This window comes from Apodemus sylvaticus, chromosome 3, assembly GCF_947179515.1.
Source record: "Apodemus sylvaticus chromosome 3, mApoSyl1.1, whole genome shotgun sequence".
Lineage (NCBI taxonomy): Eukaryota > Metazoa > Chordata > Mammalia > Rodentia > Muridae > Apodemus > Apodemus sylvaticus.
The window spans coordinates 141756107-141776308 of record NC_067474.1 but is presented as its reverse complement, the minus strand read 5'-3'; the positions used below and the strand labels follow the sequence as shown (position 1 = coordinate 141776308).

Below are 20202 nucleotides of genomic sequence, written 5' to 3'. Positions count from 1 at the left end.
CCAGAGATACAGTTGTATTTTGTCCTGTGGCTGGACTTGGTACTGTGTAAAAGTCACCCAGGTGGTACTGGTTTTAAAGGCATGAAGGGGTCATGAAGAACAGCTGAAGCTCTTGGCAGAGTGAGAGGCCACGGAAGGCCATTGGTGAAGGTGCAGCCTCAGTTGCAATTCATGGCCCAGGACTTGAAGGGGTCATGCATAGGAGCAGAGGCTTGTCACCCTGATGAGAGCCTATAGAGGCTATTGGTGAAGCCTAATTACAGTGGAAGATAGCAGTGTTTTGGAGATGCCAGTACCCTTCGATGGCCACCAAGAACAGCAGCAGCAGTGGAGTACAGGCAGCTGGAGCCTAGAAGACATGCTGTGTGCTACAAAGGGCAGAGCTGGAGAAGTGACCCAAACCCTTGGAGGAGCCGGAAAGATTGTGAGTTGGATCCCAGACATTGGACATTTGGAGTTTGAGTTTTGCTTTTGGTTGTGACTGTGCCCTGATATGTTTCCCTCTTGAAGGAAGGAAAGTATTTTAGTGGAGCCCACAGTTAAGAGATTTTGAATTTCTAAAAAACTTTGAATTTTAAAGATATTGGACATTTTAAAGTGATTGAACTTTTAATATGTAAAGACTGTGGGGTTTTTAAAGTAATTTAGATCTTGGGGATGAATAAGAAAGTAAGGGTTGAGGCTTAATGGTGTTTGTGTGTCAAGTTGACAAGGGGTCAATTGTACTGGCTGGTTTTGTGTGTCAACTTGACATATGCTGGAGTTATCACAGAGAAAGGAGCTTCAGTTGGGGAAGTGCCTCCATGAGATCCAACTGTGAGGCATTTTCTCAATTAGTGATCAAGGGGGGAGGGCCCCTTGTGGGTGGTACCATCCCTGGGCTGGAAGTCTTGGGTTCTATAAGAGAGCAGGCTGAGCAAGTCAGGGGAAGCAAGCCAGTAAGAAACATTCCTCCATGGCTTCTGCTTCGGCTCTTGCTTCCTGACCTGCTTGAGTTCCAGTCCTGACTTCCTTTTGTGATGAACAGCAATGCAGAACTGTAAGCTGAATAAACCCTTTCCTCCCCAACTTGCTTCTTGGTCATGATGTTTGTGCAGGAATAAAAACCCCGACTAAGACAGAGAGGAAGGAAGGAGGAGAGAGAAGGAGGAAGAGAAGGAAGGACGGGGGCAGGCAAATGGTGAGGGAGGGAGAGTCATAGGCACAAAGAAGAACTACTTAAAGTCACACCTTACTGTTTAAAAGCTTATGGTTTAGGCCTAAAAGAGGGTCCAGGTTATAGATTCATCTTCCCAGAACAAACAAGGCCCAAGGTCAGCCCCATGCCAACAAAGTGTATGGCCCAAAGTGTCCTGAGGCCTTGCCTGCCTCAGAGCTCTAAATAAACTAGTACATGCTGTCTTGGAGCTCAAGTAGCTAAGGGAGCACCAGCTGTGGCACAAGGCAAACCCAGCCAGGGGTATTTCTCCCTTATATAAAAGGCAGTCGAGCAGACGCAGCTGTTGGGATGCAGTTGGCTTTACCTCATGGAGTCACCTAGGGATCTGGGTTCTCCCAACTCCTGACTCAGGAAAGGAGAGAGGACAGCAGGTTAGGCAAGCCTTTCTGAGCCAGGCCTGGACAGAGAGCACATGGCATCCGCCTACGGGTTACTAAATCACGTGACTCTGCCTAGCTCAGCGGGCAGCTGCTTCCCACCGACAAGTCTACACATCTGAGGAGAGGCAAGATGGATGGTGGGCAGTTAGCCTTCTCTGCCATGCTGCTTAATGTGCCAAGGGAAAATAAACCCTGACACCAAAGACAAATGGCGGCACTGTAAAGAGTTAAGTACAATCCCTGAAAAGGTCAGAAATCACCCCAGAAAAATCAGTGACACTTTCTGGCCCTTCTACATACATCTGGGCCATCACCCAGTTCCAAATATTGGGGCTGGACCAAGTTTCAGGTTGCCCTAGATATGAACCTTTGTCTGGTAAGTCAAACAGATGAAGCTAACCTGGCAAAGAGAAGGGGCTGACATAAGGCTAGGATGTTTGTTACTTGGTTGCTAGACTGTTTGCTTTGTGTGCATGAGGCCCTGGGTTCAATTCCAAGCACCCATGAAAAACCAACAAATACGAGGATTATAATCCCAGCACTTGTGAGGTAGATGCAGGACAATCAGACACTAAAGGTTATCTTTACCAATACAGAGAGTTTAAGACCAGCCTTGGGTAGAAAGCATTAATTGGCTATGGCATCAAGAGATCAGGGATGGAATGGCTGATTGGTTGTAGTATAGTACCTAATAATCATGTGGGGCACAGGAAGCCAGAGTGGGGCGTGTGTGTGTGTGTGTGTGTGTGTGTGTGTGTGTGTATGCGCGCGCGCGCGTGCTTAGTCATGCAGTCTTGCCGAGAGCTCTGTACAAGGTCACTTTTCAGACAAGGCCAGCTACCTAGGTTCAGGGACATTCTCTAGACAAAGACAGGCAGAGACAAGGAAACCCCCTGAGAAAGGGAGTCCCCCATTTTGCACCAAGCTCAGAAAGCCATCTCTCGGGTCATGGGGGACTGCCATCTTAATAGCAAGGCTCCCTAACAGGAACCCAAGTCTCCTAATGGTACTTACCTCAATTCATCCTTGCACGTTACAGTCCAGATTCTCTAAGTGCACAGTAGTTTGAGATTTAATATTTCTCTTCCATTTGCTTAAGTTCTAAGAGGACAAAGAACCCAAGTCCTCAGGTGTGTCTGTAAGTACCATTTCCGTTATCCAAGACAGGGAAAGCTAGATTGGAAAGCAGGTTCAAACGTATCTCACCCTGAAAACAGCACTCCTGGGTTATCAGGGTCCTACGAGCAGGCAGTGGTTTTTTCATTGTCCTCAGTTATTCAGGAAGTATGACTTGAGAGTAAAGGGGTCATTGTACTATCTCAGCAAGAGTGCACTAGGCAAAAGAGAAGCAGGGAAACAAACAGGGGTAGTCAACTTCACTCTCCAGGAATGCTGAAGCCGTGACCATGGCAACAGCATGGGCGGGGCCAGTGATGAGCAGCACCACTTGAGCTGAGCCTAGGGTTCCAAGGAACCTTAAATGTTTGCTGTTACTAAGCACCACAGCTTCCCAATGAGCAAGGTGAGACTTGTCATGTATGGGAAAACTCTCAGTATCGCCCACCTGCCTCTGTATGACACCTGATGCCATCTCCTCCCTCTACAAGTCTGCCCAGACCTATGAGGAGCACAAGGTATCCCTGGATCACTGCAATTGCCTGCCAGAGTTCAACTGTGGAGAACTCCTCCCTCAAACTTCTGTCAGTCAACCTGTGTGAAATTGGATATCAGGCAGTTCTGAGAGTTGGAAGATGGGGGCCATAGTTCCACAGCCTCAGTGTAGCTGAGGTAATAATTCTCACTTCTGGGAAGATTAATGGGGATGAAGCTCATAAAGTCTTTGGTGCTAGAGGGAAATGTTTGCTCCAATCCCATATCTGAGCCGCTTCTAGTCCATCTAAATGGACAATCGCAGGTCAAAGGATGCACGGAGATACCTTCCCTCCACAACTGTCTTCTTGACCAGGTCTTGCTCTTCAAATGCTCTCGGTCACAACTGGGCTCACGAGGACCTCAGCAGACATCCATCTCTCTCCAAACGCTTCCTATTTAAAGTCACCAAGGCAACTGACTACAGTGGGGCCAAACTACAAACCACCACCCTGTTTCCAAAAGCTCTGGCCCTCCAGACCCCACAGAGTGTGGCTTCTCCGCTCCCGCAATGACTCTCCATTTGTTACAGGTAACCCTCCTGAGGCAAGACACAGCTCCCAGAAACACATTTGCCTCGGGATACACATTTTTGAGCATTTAGGTGAATCAGACGTATCTACTTTTCCAATATTGGGGGTTTGAGAAAATCCATAATGTCTTTGGCCTCAAGCCCTCTTCCTATTAATTATTAAACCCTTGTGTGTTTCGAGGGTAATTGAATCCATGTTTCTAATTAGTTTACACTTAATTCATCAGAACAATTTTTAAAGGGCTGATGGATGTCCCAATAAGCCTCATGGGCAGTTAATGAATCTTTACTTAAGACAAAATTGGATACCCACCAAACTGTTAGCAGTGGCTACCTCAAGGGACCAGGCTGGGACAAGGGCTGGGGACGGAGGCAGTAGGACCCTGGTTTTCGCCATATTCTGCTTGACTATTCTGAAGTAATGGGTACTGTTGCTTTAAGAAGTGAGGTGGCGTTTCAGTCGAATGGCTGTCCCTGCTTCTCTTGAGGACATGTGTCAAGCTCCCCATAAAGCATTCAGAGCCCCTGGTGACATGGTCCCTCTCCACGTCTCCACGTCACAACTACACTGCAGTCACAAGTGAATCAGTGTCTCTGCATCAGCCTCTCTACTTTGCCTGAACATATCATCATGGCTTACCTTCCCCTAATTCCTCCCTTTGCAGTCCCTTCTAGAAAGCATCCACCCATCCACCCATCCACCCACCCACCCACCCATCCATCCATCCATCCATCCATTTATTCATTCACTGGGTAGATATCTGTTGGGTACCTGCTATATGTCAGACTCTGCAGTATAGGCCCTGGAGCTACAGGAAAAGAAAGTTCTGGAATCACTTGCATAACTATGTGGTGGATAAACACCACACACATATAAAACCTGGAAAGGTAGATTGTGGTCACCTTAGGAGGTTTCTCCCCCAGGTCTGGAGGCAGTGTGTACCAGAAAGAATCTATTCTGGTTTAGCTGTGAAAATGCCTCCTGTAGTCTCATGCACTCAGAGCCTGGCTTTGAGCTTATGAGCTTTGGGAAAGCCACTGGACATTTGAGGAATCAAATGTCCCCATTAGTCTCATGGACCAAGGGTGTGGCTATGAGCTTAATGGACTTGGAGGAAGTGGCTGGACCTTCAGAGCTTGGACATGATGAACAGATGAACCAATTACTAGATGCATAGTGTGCTGGCACTGTTAGGAGGCGGGTCCCTAAGTAGATCACTGGGCCTGTGTCCTCTAACACACATCCTTCTGTAGCTTCTTCCTATATCCCCCCTTTCACTGCTTCCTAGCCTCTACTATGTGGCCTACTCCACTCTACCACACACAGACTGACACCTCTGAACCCCTGATCCAAAATAAATGCTGTCCCCTTTTAGGTGGTCTGTGTCAGGCGTTCTGTCACTGCAACAGAACAAGTGACTACTGAAGATCCCTTGCCAAGGATGTGACAACTGAGTTGGAGATGTGGAGAATGAGAAGTAATCAAGAGGAGGAGTAGCTGGAATGGGAGCATCTCGGGCCCTGAGATAAGCACCCACAGGACCCCCTCCCCACCCCACTCCAGATGAGGTCAGCTCCCCAGCTCTGCACACAGCATTGTCTCGACTCTCTGCCCGATTAGTCACTTGGCTCCCTCAAGATTCAGGAAGTTCCTTGAAGGAAGAAGCTGTCTCATTAACTGTTATGTCTCCAACACCTGGCACTCCTGGTAGGCATCCAATAAATGTCAAACTACGACAATGAACGAATCAACAAATGTGTCTAGCACCGTGGCTGCCACACAATGGGTTTGCTGTGTCACGTAACATCTTGTCCTTTCCTGTGTCCTCTCTGTCTCATCCTACCAGAAGATTTCTCCCTCATCCCCAGGGGTCCTCTCAGCCGCCTCCTGTCTACAAAGGCACATTCCCAAAGGACTCCTGAGAGAGGACTTGCCAAGGACAGCCCTGTTGGTGTGCAAAGCACAGTATGGAACCCAATGGGAAGGTCCTGTGGGGGTGTTTGCTGTAATTCATATTCATAAGGAGATAGTAAATCTGGCGAATTTGCGGATCATTACAACTTCCAAACAGGTGTCTAACGCCAGTTGAGTGAGATCTGCAACCAGCTCCAAATGACTGCGACTCCATTCCACCTTAGGCTGATGACAGAATGTCTATTGCCAGTAACTGAGCGAACGAGTCGTAGCACTTCCCATAACGGGAGCCCAAATGTCTAAATTAAGGGATGCTTAGCTGTGCTTAACTGGGGCAGTCATCACTAGCGCCCTATAAACCCTCTGACTTACAGAGATGCAGTTTATTAGCAGAACCTCCATAGATTACGTTGGCTGGCGCTCCATTAGCAACCTTCATTCCACATTAAGCTGCAGTTCAATAGGATGTTTGCCAGCTCTGAACGGCTATCTAATTGTCCCAAAGCAGAGACGTGGGGACTGTTTCAGTAATTCATCCAGGCAGGGCTGACACCGCATTATTTGGAAGGCACTTTGTTCCTTTCTTGCTAATTTCCAAACTCCTACAGGCTCCTCAGCCTCCACGACCATTCCCTACCCCATTCTCCCACCCTGATCCATTATGGGAAGAAACTGATCAGCTTCTATTGTAAATTTAATTTCAAGCAGCCAGACGCTGCCTTCTGGCACCCCAGGATGTAGCTGCTTGTGAATAGCACTAGATGAGATGTGAGATCTTGCAAGGAGATGGCTCTGAACTCCTGCTGGAGAGAAGCAGGCTCGGGGAGATGAATGGTGTCTTCAGATACTGCAAGCTGTGCACGGCGTACGGTGCCTACCGGCGCCTCTCTGTCAGCAATGCCAGGTGTGGCTGAGAAAGCTCTGTTTCACAGAGGAGGAAACTGAGGCTTGGGTGGGTTGACTTGTTTGCCCAAGGTCACTGATAAAGAGGATTGAGTGGGAGCAAGTCTGAAGCTGAGGTCCTCAGCTTCAAGTCAAGTGTCCCTGGGGTGTCTTAGTAGTTCAGCGCTACTGCATTTGGAGGCAGAGTTATTTGCTGTGCACAGGCATCCTGCACATCCTGAGATTTGTAGTAGCGTCCTCGGCCTCAACCAGCCAGAGGCCATTGGCATCCTGAGACATGCAATCAAAAATGTCTAAGATGGCTAGGACTGTAGCACAGTTGTGGAGTACTTGCCTAGCATGCTGGAGGCCCTAGGTTCAATCCTCAGAACTACCACATTCACACACACACACACACACACACACACACAAATTTCCAAGCATTGTCAGAGGTCCTGTGAACATCTAGACTGCATTCCGTCAATAGCCACTGCTCCTTCTTATGCTTGCATTTTCTAAGGTTTTACCTAAGAATTACTTTTATTCATGCCTCACACATTTCAAGACAGTCTACACATGTGGTTTTATATAATCGTTATTAGTCAACCACAGAGGAACTAAGATAGATACATTATGATAGGCCCATTTCATAGATGGGGATACTGAGGGCTGTGTGGAAGCAGCCCGCCAGGAACTTACAACTGGGTAGGAGCTGGAGTTCTTGCATGCCGTCCACGTGCACGGTAAGAGCACAGTCCCCTGCGTGGCTCTGACACAGCAAAATCTGGTGAGAGGCTTGCCTCTACCCAAAGCACTTAGGTTCCAATGGGGGTAAAATTGCAGCTCAAAACCCACCCAGGAGCGAGCAGCTGCAGAAAGGTAAGCTTGAAGGGTTGGAAGTTGACTACTAAGCAATCATAATATGGTAAAAATGATCAGGGCACTGGAGGGATGAGGAGAAGAGGGGAGTGTGGGGAACGCAGCGAGAGCAGACACTGCTGCCAAGTGCCTGCCTGCTAAGGTGTAGGCAATAAATACAGAGACCTGCAAGTAATGCAGGTGGAGAGAAGGCCGCCCTCTTGGCTCCAGTCCACCTTCAGGGTTGGGAGAGGAAGGGAAAGAGGACCATTATGGTGTCCAGAACACACTGATCTAGTCCATGTACACAAAGCACACAGACACAATACCTTGTACACACATTTCATATATATATCACACACATACTCATTAGACAGGTAAGTGATACATTACACGCCTAATGCTGTATCACATATGCACTCCTGGCATGTGTATGCATGCTACGAGTTCTACATTTATGCTGCAAGCATAAATTTGCTGCATTGCATAGCACACATCATCCACCTACACTGCATAATAATCAGTCTCTCCCTGAGTACAGTCCTCTCCCAGGGTCTTCTTACAGTGCCTTCGGCTCCCTGACGGAAGGGTCTCATGGGAAGGCACAGATGAAGGGTCGGGGACAGAGCCAACACCTTTCAGAAATGCCTCAGCTCTTAGGCTGAAGCCCTTGGGGGCAGGAAGGATGCAGACAACATTTCCGGAGCATGTGAGGACCTGCGGCAGAAAGCTCACACATCAGCCCTGGGAGATGAGACAGTCACCTCCACTTCACAGATAAGCAAAGTCAGACTTGCATGACATCATGGCATTAATAAAAATAAAGATTAGAGGCTGGAAATGAGAATTAGAGGGTGGGGTAGTGTGCCTGCTTAGTAATCCCTAGCACTGCAATATATATATATATATATATATATATATATATATATATATATATAATCTTGTAAGTATGTATGCATATGTGTTTATGTATTATACAAACACACACACACACACACACACACACCTCTTACTGTGATGTCTCACAGGATAATACTACAAGAGACTACTCACCTTGTTTTTAGATGAAAAACAACATCAGTGCTAAAGCATGCTGGCCAGCCACGTCCTGGCCATGGAGTAGGACATATTGTCCTGTACACACACTCTGCAGATCACATCACACACATATTAGACGTATGTGTGCTACATATTGCAAACACCAAATGCATGTTCACGGTGCATCGCATAATATCCATTATATGCACATTCATGATATAGGATATGCAGGTGTATGGAACACGCATGTATGAACTGCCCATTTTCCTGTGGACTAAGTTTTACTGCTCACGGGAATTGTTTTTCTGTGTCTGAGCTAAACATCACCTAATCATCCTCTATGGCTCTTCTATTCCCTCCAAGTCCCTGGAAAGATGCTAGTGACCCTTGGGACAACTATTTCTCATAACATACAAATCCATTCCATCTCCTCTCTCCATCATCCTGGTCCTGACTATCACCTGGCCGGGTGGTCTCCTGAGCATACCCCTTCCCGTATGTCTCTCATATAGTAACCAGAGTATTCCAAACTCCTCTGTTTAAATAAAGATCTTTGTCTGAAGGGTATCTGCAATAGAAGTACAGCTAACATACTTCACAGTAGGAAACAACATACCTTCCCTCTGTCACTCAGACAAGGCGTGGCACTTGCACAGGAGCTTCCGGCCAGTACTTCTGTGCAAACAGAAAGGGGGGCTTTCTAAACTAGGAAGGTGATAGTCAAATTGCTCTCACTCAAAGATGCACACAGGACTGTGTTGAGCAGAGGAGAATCCAATAAGGTTATAGGGCACAAATCAATACAGCGAGGCCAACTGCATTTCTACGGATTAGCAAAAAAAATGAAATTGGGAAAATCAATTCTATTCACAATGGCATCAAAAGAGTAAAAACCTGCTAGTTGTCCCGTTCAAGATCCGGAGCATCGAGGCTACAGTGGGACTCATGCCACCAGTGACCCGAGGTGTGAAAGAGATTCAGTTCTACAGCACTCAAGACTTCCTCAGAAGCCAGTCAGGCTCCATTAAGGGAAAGGTTAGCAGGATGTTGACAGAGAGATGCAGCTTAAAGGATGCTTTAAGTACGTCACTTTAACCACGAGCAGGGTGAAGATCATGGGGGGAAGTGAAGAAATCTTGTACTCGAAGACAGGAGCAGAGAAGCAACACCAAGAAGACTTAAAAATAGAGAGCATCAAACATCAGGGACGAGTAAACATCAGTTACAGCCTGGAAGGGGGGTGGTGGAAGCTGGGCTGTTTAAGAACGCAGTCCTGTTAGGAACTCTAAAAAACCTGGAGATGTTTTAGGGATAAGAGCCATCCCTAAACAATGCCATTGATATATTAAAATAGAGGAACTGGCAAAGGCCACCAGATAAATGCAATACTAAAAAAAAAAAAAAAAAAAAAAAAAAAAAAAAAAAAAAAAAGGTGGGGGTGGCAATATTAGTATCTAAGTAAAATTAAAAGGAAAAGGAAAATTTTATATCAGGAAAATAAAAAAATCACAGTGGAGATTCAATGTTTAAAAATATTTACCAGGAGCTGGGCAAATAGTTCAGTGTCTAAGACCATATTGATCTTGACGAGGACCTAGTTCAGTTTTAAGCACCCATGTTAGGGAACTCACATCTGCCTGTAACTCCAGCTCCAGGAAATCAAATGCCCTCTCCTGGCCTGTGTGGGCACCTGCACTCACCGTCCATGCATGCACACACACATGGAAACACACACACTTAAAAATAATGAATATAATTCTTTTTTTAAAAAAAGGACTGGGCTAGGGAGTCAGCTCACTGGGTAAGAACAGCTGCTTTGTGAGCAGGGAGACCTGGTTTGAATCCCCCAGGGCCTGGCTGGGAATGGCTATGCACAAGCCTGTGACCTCAGTGCTCTCAGGGAATGGAGACAGGAAGATCTCTGGGGCTTCTTGGCTGCCTGCCATCAGGTTCCGGGTTCAGTGAGACACACAGACTCCAGTGAGTCAGGAAGAGAACTATAGAGCCCAGTATCTTCCTCTGACCTTTCTGCATGCAGGAGTACCCACATCCACATGTGTTCACCACACACTCATGCCATACCGCATGCATGACAATGTAAAAAAAAGTTATGTCTATGCTGCGGATACTGCATCAAAACACAGAAAGTGCTTTAAAACTTATGCCTAGCAGAAATGACAACTCTGCATGCCTGAGACCAGTCCATTGCTTACCTTGATGGATATCAATTAAACAATAAATAAGAAATTAGAAAAACCCCAGAGGATTAATAACGTGAATTTTCATCCTTCAATGCAAAATATTTGATTTTTCCAATACCCACAGAACATTTATAAAATATGGTCTTAAAAGGAAGAAGGAAAATCAACAATCTCGAAAGGCATAATCCAATCATAATGCAATAAAACTAGATCATAAGTTTTAAGAGAATAAACAGATAATACTTGAAATTCTGAGGAGAAGCCTCCAGAGTCAAAGCAAGAACAAAACTGCAATTAGAAACTCTTTCTGAAATAACAACTACCCGTCAAAATTTACAGGATATGGTCAAAGTTGCACTTAGGGGAAAATGCCTCTTAATGCTTTTATTATCAAACAAGAAATAATGGGACTAATTCAATTCATGGAACCCGCAAAGAGCAACGTCAGCCTAAGGTAAGTGGGAGAAAAGAATGGAGAAAGATAAAAGCAGAAATCAATATGTTAGATAATGGAGAAAGAATAAAATTGATAGCCCCAGCACTGGGGGTTTTAAAAGACCAATAAAACAGGAATATGTCTGTCAAGTCTGAGGGGGTGGAAGAACATGGGAGCCCACAAAGAGAGAGAGACAGGACCAGGTGACATGAAGACAGATGCTCATAGACCTAGGCTCTTCTGGGATGATGGCTGATTTCCTTCACACACACACACACACACACACACACACACACACACACACACACACACGAAGATGACAACTGATTCATGAATGAGAAAACCTGGGGAAACCAGTACGTTCTAATGTTTAGATTCAGAAGAACCTGAGAGTCCCTACCTCCAAGAAACACCACCCATCCCCTCCGAGGATGGAGCACTCCCAAGTTCTCTGGGCTCATTTCTCCTCCTGGCTTACACCAGTATGTGAGCTTCCATGCAATCAAGGGAGCTCAAAGGCAGAGACATCCTTCCCACTCACCCTCCTAGTAGATGCTGCGCATGTGACATGGTGGGAAGCCCACCATTGGTAGGGGTAACCTACCAAGGGACAACTGGAGCCAGGTAACCAGATGAGCCTCCTCAGGGTGTGCTTAGAAGGAACACCCTCCCTAAAGTCCCAGTGCCACCCATGCCTGTGACCTGGAAACTTTCCCTAGACACACAAAGGACAGCTATAACATGTCCCTTTCAGTGTCCCCACCTGGCCTCCCTAAAAAATCCAGTCCCACCCACCACCCTTGTACTGTTTTGCCTGTATGGCATCCACTGAGATAACCCATGCCTGTTCCCACCTTAGCATGTGAACTCCATGGTGACAGGGCCTTTCATCTGCTGGCTGCTATGTTCCCCCCAACACTTGGGACAGCACAAGTATAAAATAGATATTCACAGAATGTTTATTGAACAAACGAATGAAAGAGGACTTTAGTCCCTTTAACAGGTTTCATTAAATATCACCTGTATGCCACACTGTGTGCAATATCATAGGAAGACAGATAAGCCCTGTCATGCCTGGGAGACACTTCCCTAACTCTGATGCAGGCTTCCCAGACTCACTGGCTAGGGGAACCACCCTGTACGTGAGGTGTGCAGAAACACCCTCTAGTCAGCTTGGAGGGTAAGCCCAAGACAAACAGCACTCCAAACACCGTAGAACTTTACTGATGAAACACTAAGCCACTAGGTCTCTGAGAGGTTTGGATGGTTAAGGGAGAAGGCAGAGCTAATGCCTGTGATGGTGCACAGCAGGCATCCAGGTCAGTGAAACTCAGAGGCTGTTATGATAGGACAGTGTGCCCAGAAGTCTGCCATTCCCACAGAGGGTGAATCCAGCCATCTTCTCTCTGTGACCTCCTTGTCGTGGGAGGAAATGCAGTGAGATAGCTCTGAGCTATCTCAGCCTCTCTCTGGTTTGAACTTCCATCAGACATGACAGAGTTAGAGAGGATGAGAGCCATCTCAAGGCCTCAATTCTAGTCCCACAATCAAGGTATCCAAATGCAAGGGCTATTTCAACAGGTCTCCATGGTTCCAGACCCATGCTCCGTGACAGTACCACCCATCACTCACAGCCTTCAGCCCCACATGGCTCAGTCAGGTGAAAATATAAGCATTTTCTCTATGTCTGGAGGATATACCCAACAGGCAGACAGACAGACAAAGATATACTTATGCCCGGCCAAAGCAGTTTCAATGAGAAGACTGGGATCTCTCAATAACTTCTGTGGTCTACCCAGTTTTTCCAAGTGTCTGACCCAGCCTTGCCAATCACATTCTACCAATGCAGGAGGAAGGAATTGGGATCCTTAAAGAAAACAGGAGGGAGGCTTGCCTGTAACCCCAGTACTCAGGAATCTGAGGCAAGGGGATTACAAGTTTGAGGTACTAGGCTGCAATAGCAAAACCTTGTCATAAAAACACCAAGAAAGCAGAGGTGTTGAGGGAGGGCCCCATAGAAAGGAAATCAACACCTCACTTAATACCAGATCCATCCACATTTAGGGAGGGGTGTCCCCAAGGATCTCAGGTAGTTAATAATTACTGGAGGTGAGAAAGATGCATTTTCTCCGGTGGTGTAGGCACTGGTAAGGTACCCAATGCTTCTATAAAGAATGCCTTCTAAAGAATGTCTTGAATTCTATAAAGAATGCAAGAGGAGGAAGTACCATGAAAGAACTATACTTACTCTGGTAAGTAACCCTAATTTAATTCTTTGGTTCATACACATATAAAGGGAGACGTGATAAATCAAAATAGAAGACTAACTGGAAGGAGAAGTGGTAAATGGGAGTAGGAGAGGGACAAAGAAGCACTTATGATCAAAATACATTATATGCAATTAATCCAGGTGGATGTAAATTTCAGTAATAAAGTAGAATCCCTCTGTTCACCAGGCTTGGCTCAGGTCCAGCTGCATGCAACAGGGAGGAGAGAAGAGAGTGGTACCTGGTTCGAAGGTTCTCTGCCTGGGGTGGGCCATCAAACACTGATAGGACATCAAAGTCCTCTTCGAGGGCAAAGGACTGGAACACGAGCTGGATCCTGTGCTGATCCTCTGCGGTGATAGTCCATGTGCAGTTGGCATAATTGGGGTAGCCGTAAGGGAACCCCGGGCTCTCCACTGTGCCATTGGGACCTTGAAGATGGAATGTGCAGTTCTGGCCTGGAAGAGAGAAAGGAAAAACGGTCAGTGTGGTCATTAGAAATTTCCAAGAGGAGGAAGTACCATGAAAGAACTATTGCTTTACCAAGGGCTTCCTACAGGCTACCCTGGGATTGGTACTCAGCCTGTCTCCATGTGGCACCTTGTGTTCCGTTATATTGAAGCTTCAGTGTAGCTTTATAAGATGAAAACTAGCTTAAAGTCAGACACAGTTGCCACCAGACGACTGCCTTAGAGACCTTTCAACCAAGCCAGGGGACCATCCCAAGCCTCCTCTGTTGCCTATGGCTTCACTATCCTCAGCTGATCTCCTCACTTCACCACTCTTGCTAGAAAATATAAGCCACAAATGTATCTGCCACAAACATCTATCCTTCCTCTTCTGCCTCAGTGGGAGCACTGGAGTCGTGCACGTGCTGGCCCCTTAAGGGCATTTCTTGTGCATGCTTTGTGGTTTGCTCTGCAGTGGGGTTGTCTCACTTCAGATGTGTTCCAGGCTCTACCTTTCAACCTTTCCTAGAAACAACCCCACACCACTCCTTCCACAGCCCAGCTCTCTCCTCTCCTCCACAGCCAGACCGATCAGAAGCACACCCTGCCTCCTGATCCTTCTCCATCCTCAACAGTTCTGTCTTACTGTTCCTACATGTCTACCTGAGAGCAGGTACAGCAGGATCACGGACCAGATGTGCTGGGCATATGCAACCCACCTTCTTGCTAACTGATCTCTTTGAGCCCCTCACACTACTCAGCTGCCACAGCTCAGGCTGCATCCTGTGCTTGCCAGCTGTAAATCTGGCTCAAAGAGAGCTTCAGATGGATAGTGAGGTGGGGTAGGAGGGCTTGGAGAGGTAGTGTTTGGACTTGGTTCTCTGTACTATTGATGCTGCTGCTAGAGTTGAACCTCACTAAAACAGCCACACTGTGGCTTCCTCTCATACCACTGTACTCTCTTCCTCTCATCTGATGGCTCTTCTTCCTTTCCAGGCTCAACGGTGGAGCCTCTTATCTCTGTCTAGCCCAGAGGACTTCCCATTCATGCATGGACGGCATACAACTGCACAGTGCAAGCCGGTCGCCACCTCTGGGCTCCAGGAATGACTACTTTGGGGTGAACATTCACTCTTCCCCCATCTGCTGCTTCTTCACTTAGGGGATGGGATAGTGTCCCCACCATAACGTCTAAATAAGACTGGAAGTGACACCTTTTTCTTCATAGCCCCATGGCCAGTGTCTGTCTCTGTCTCTGTCTGTGTCTCTCCCTCTATCTCTATCTCTATCTCTATCTCTCTGTCTCTGTCTGTCTTTCTGTCTCTCTCTGTCTCTCACTCTCTCTCTCTCTCTTTCTCTCTCTCTCTCTCTCTCTGTGTGTGTGTGTGTGTGTGTGTGTGTGTGTGTAGGTAGGTAGATAGATAGATAGATAGATAGATAGATAGATAGATAGATATTTAGATAGATAGATTCCCCCATCCCCCTATACCAAGCTCTTCCTTGGACTCCCAACTCCTCAATCTTGTACTCTGGTGCATACCAATCTATTTTCATTCAGAGGTATCCTATTAAAGACAGAACTAGGACTGAGTCACCCGCATTACCACTGTCTCCAACATCTGTGGTTCTTGCCTGATCATTAACAAGGAAATAAAACTAATGTCTTACAGGGGTTATACATGGTTTGGTGCTTTGAAATCTCTCCCTCCCTGTAGTCCAGCTTCCCAGTCAAAGTGTCACTTAGTCCTGTGCATCTACATTTTCTCCCTACACACTTAGCAATGTGCTAAGGCCATGCCACCTTCACCCCTATCTGCCAGTACTTAGCATAACAGCATACTTCCATATGGGCATCTGAAGATATAAACATAAGGGCTTGAACCATGTGGGTTGAAATCTTTCAGTAGCATTCTCAGTAGCAGATAGACACACAGTCATTTCTCAGTCATCTAGTAGGGCCTTTGTATTCAGACAGCAGTTGTCTAGACAGCTCTAAGACCTCTGTCCTTGTGGACTTGATACTCACAATAGCCACACTGGGTGGACATTAGTATCTTCCCTTACAGCGGCTGAATTAGAGTGGAGAGGAATTAAAGAAGGGGGCCACAGTTACCATGACTCAGCGTTGGGACTTCATATAGCCAAGCTACTTCCTCTTCGATGGCGCTGATAAGTTGACTCAACACTAATTTTTTAAAACCACTTTAGGGATTAACTGACGAAGGACACTTAATCTCTAAATGACTTTAATATTAAGAAATCTCTTAATACAAAGTATTCCATTAAGGGGGAAAAGTTAAGGGCTTCTGGATAAATGCTAAAGAGGCATTTAATAAAATTAGACATGTAATTCTGATTAAAAAGAGCATTCAGAACAAGGCAGAAGAACACTGCCTTCCACTCAGTGTTCAGCCCCTTCCACTGTACTTTAGTGAAGCATCTGATGGGGATCAGAGCTGTCAGCATCCTTCCTAGGACCATGTGCCTGACTGGAAAAGCTCAGTGTGAAGCACCAGAGAGAGAAATGAGAATGGGAGATGCAAAGGGAGGGCTGGCAGACAGTATGTTAATGTGCCCAGGAAGTCCAAAGGAATCGATCATAAAGCTATTAGAACTAAGAAGAAATTTCAGCAAAGTAACCCAATGCAAACCATACAAAAGTCAATAAGGTTCGTCGACGCCAGTCACAGATGAAAGCAGGATAGAGTTCCTTTCATGGCAACTACAAAGCTCATCATGTACACAGAAATAAACTTGGGGAGAAATGTGTAGGTGGACTCTTAGATGTAGCTCATGATGTGGGACTCAGCTAACATGGGAAGTCCTAGGATTCCACCCTCAGTGTCAAGAAACAAAGGGAAGGAGGGAGGAAAGGAGGGGGGAGGGAGGGACAGAAGGAGGGAGGGAGCAAAAGGGAGGGAGGGAAGGAGAGAGGGAGGGAGGGAGGGAAGAAGGAGAAAAAACATGTAAGTATTTCATGGAAAGAAGTTTTACAAAGGGATTTTAAAAAAATCAGGATAATTGGAGAGAAATGATGGAGTCTTGAGTGGAAAAGCCTAACTACTGAAAGGTTAATTTATAATATTAACCTCTCAAAAAGTTATTGGAAAGCTAATTTATCTGCCTGACGCAATGCTCGTCAAAAGCCCAAGGACATGTTTTAACTCTGAGAAAATGATACCTAAATTTAACTGGAAAAATGGGTTATTTGGACAATGTGTTGTCTTTTAAAGGGTAGAAAATTTACTATTCTCATAATAAAGAATACTAAATCATCTGTATCATGAATGGCATGTGGAAAGTGTGGGGGGAGGGGGTCTCAGTGATCAGGTACAGCATGAGGTAGCATTACAAGAAAAGAAAGACAGAAGGAAGAAAGGAAAGAAGGAAGGAAGGAAGGAAGAGAGAGAGGGAGGGAGGGAGAGAGGGAGGGATAGAGGGAGTGAGGAAAAGAAGGAGGGAGAGAGGGACTGAAGGAAGGAAGGGGAAGGAACAAGGACAAAACTGAGGTAAAGGAGTGTGTTTGAAATAAAAAAAACAAAAAAAATATTTTTGGAGAACAAAATATTTAACTATTTCAGGAAATAATTATCTTCTGAATTCAGAGCATATATCAAAGTGAATTCCAAATACAATAAAGGGCTAGCAAAGTGCATTTGAAAAAATCCATGTTATAAAGTTATCAGAGATGATGTAAATAAATATTTGTGGTTTTCTAATTTTCTTAAAGATATTTTAAGATTAATGGTTTTATATAAGTGTGTATGTGTGAGTATGAATGTGCATGTGTGTGAAAGTGTGTATGTGTGTGAGTTGGTGAGTGTGTATGTGTGTGAGCATGTTTGTGTGAATGTATGAATATGTGTATATGTGAGTGTGAGTGTATGTGTGAGTGTGAAAGTGTTTATGTGTGTGAGTTGGTGAGTGTGTATGTGTGTGTGTGTGTGTAAAAGGCATACAAACATAAGGTTGAAGAGTAACACCTTCATTACAGGAAGTATGAGTACTGATTACTAATAACAGTGAACAGAACAAACGCTACACATAAACATTGGACAAGGTACAAGAAAGTTCACAAATGAAGAGAAGCCAGACACCCGACCACAAGAATAAAGAAGTAGAACTTCCTCACTTAGTATGATGTTCTCCAGCTCCATCCATTTGTCTAAGAATGGCTGAATAGTACTCCATTGTGTATATATACCACATTTTTTTATCCATTCCTCCGTTGAGGGATACCTGGGTTCTTTTCAGCTTCTGGCTATTATAAATTGGGCTGCTATGAACATAGTGGAGCACGTATCCTTATTACATGCTGGGGAATCCTCTGGGTATTGGCCTAGAAAATTGGAATACCCAAAACATAATCCACACATCAAATGATGTCCAAGAAGAACGGAGGAGTGGCCCCTGGTTATGGAAAGACTCAGTGTAGCAGTATAAGGCAATACCAGAACAGAGAAGTGGGAAGGGGTAGATGGGGGAACAGAGGGAGGGAAGAGGGCTTATGGGACTTTCGGGGAGTGGGGAGCCAGAAAAGGGGAAATCATTTGAAATGTAAATAAAAAATATATCGAATTAAAAAAAAAAGGAGTAGAACTTCCATGTTACAGCTTTCCAAAGAGCCCAGGTGCCCTTCCCTGAACATCCCTTTGTGCTACAGGTACCAAGACTGCTTCATCTCAGGACCTTAAAAGTCTGGCAGAAGCCTGGTGATGTCACCATATCATACATCACTGATTGGTTCATTCCTCTAGGTCAATCCTGTGATAAGCCTCGGGGGCTTAGATCCTGGACTGAATAGAGCCTCCATCTATCCATGGAAGCAGTGCTGTAACTGTAGCCCTTTAGGAGTGCACAGAGTGTTTCTGACATATAGATCTTCAGAGTCTCAATATCTGACCTTGTTCATGTCTAGTACAACCACCAGTACCAACACTGCTACCATCCTACTACCAGGGATGGATGCCAAACCTGGAGACACTGACTTGGAATCTGGGAATGATTGTGGTGGTTTGAATATGCTTGGCCCAGAGAGTGGCACTATTAGGAGGTGTGGCCTTGGTGAAGTTGGTGTGGCCTTGTTAGAGGAAGTGTGTCACTGTAGGTGTGGGCTTTAAGACCCTCGTTCTAGCTGTCCAGAAGCCAGTTTTCTCCTAGTGGCCTTCAGATGAAGATGAAGAACTCTCAGCTCCCCCTGCACCATGCTTGGACCCTGCCGTGTTCCTACCTTGATGGTAATGGACTGAGCCTCTCAACCTGTAAGTCCCCCCCACACCAGTTAAATGTTGTCCTTATAAGAGTTACCTTGGCCATGGCATCTATTCACAGCACTAAAACTCTAAGACAATGGGCTTTCCTGCTATAAAGAGAGAAGCAGAGGGTCCCAGAACAAAGACCTTGAAAACACTACCCATGTCATGGGACGCTAAGAGTGAAAAAGATAGAGGCAGAAGAAGGCAATGGAGGAAAAGACCCAGAGAACAGTTCTTAGAGAAGACAGTGACAGAAAGAAAAGAATGTCACCAAGAGTCTATGATGAGGGTCTTGGAGGAGGTCACTCCGTTTCATACCTAAATAGTCCCTCTGGAAGTAAAACTGTGGAGCATGAGAGCTCAGTCCTGGCCCCAGTGCATCCCTGGTGCCCGGAATCCAATCAGCATTTACTAAGCAGATACTTCAATTACAGCAAAGGTGAAAAGGAGGGGCTGAGCAAGGTGAACAGAGGCTAGGCTGCAGACGCAGGGCTGGCTGGCGAGAGGGTGCAAGGCCACCGTACGCGAAATAATAACATATATTCCGCTCTTTGTAGAGTACTTGAAAAATACAGGCAAGGTTTAAAAGGATGAAGTAATTTGAATCTCACATTCCTTCAGAGGCACTGGCTATTAATAGTCTCATTTTCTAGATTCTTTTTTTTTTCTCCCTGTGCACAGTTAAAATTGTTTAGAAACTACCATACATATGCTTTGGAAGGCTCTGTAGTAAATTACTCTTCAACCTTAGATTGCAAAAGGCAGTGTCTACTTACAATGCACATAGATGCACAGGTATAAATAAGGTTATTTACAGCCTCACTCCTTTGGAGCTAGAAGGGTACCCTGTACTCCCTCTCTCGAGCACCGGCCAAAGTTAGCCAAGTAAGCATCCAGGCAGGCGACCCCCTGTCCCCCCCCCCTTCTCATGCAAGCATATGGACACATTCTGGGAAACATTTTATGATTTTGTTTTTAAAATGAGATTGCAGTTCAGCTCATTCTTCTGCAACTTGCTTGCTAACTTAACAATACTTTGGGGACCCCTTTCGGGTCAGTAGCTACAGATCTAACTTATTTTTTATATAAATGTATAATATTGCCTGGCATGGATGTATCT

General features: G+C 45.6%; 1 protein-coding gene across 1 annotated transcript in view; it reads right to left on the bottom strand.

Moving 5' to 3' along the window:
• Positions 1 to 20202, bottom strand: part of Csmd2 (CUB and Sushi multiple domains 2) — a 563664-nt gene that overhangs the window by 479440 nt on the left and 64022 nt on the right. The window contains exon 2 of the mRNA XM_052177421.1: positions 13620 to 13836. Coding sequence (XP_052033381.1) covers positions 13620 to 13836 — 217 coding nt within the window. The remainder of the gene's footprint in view (positions 1 to 13619; positions 13837 to 20202) is intronic.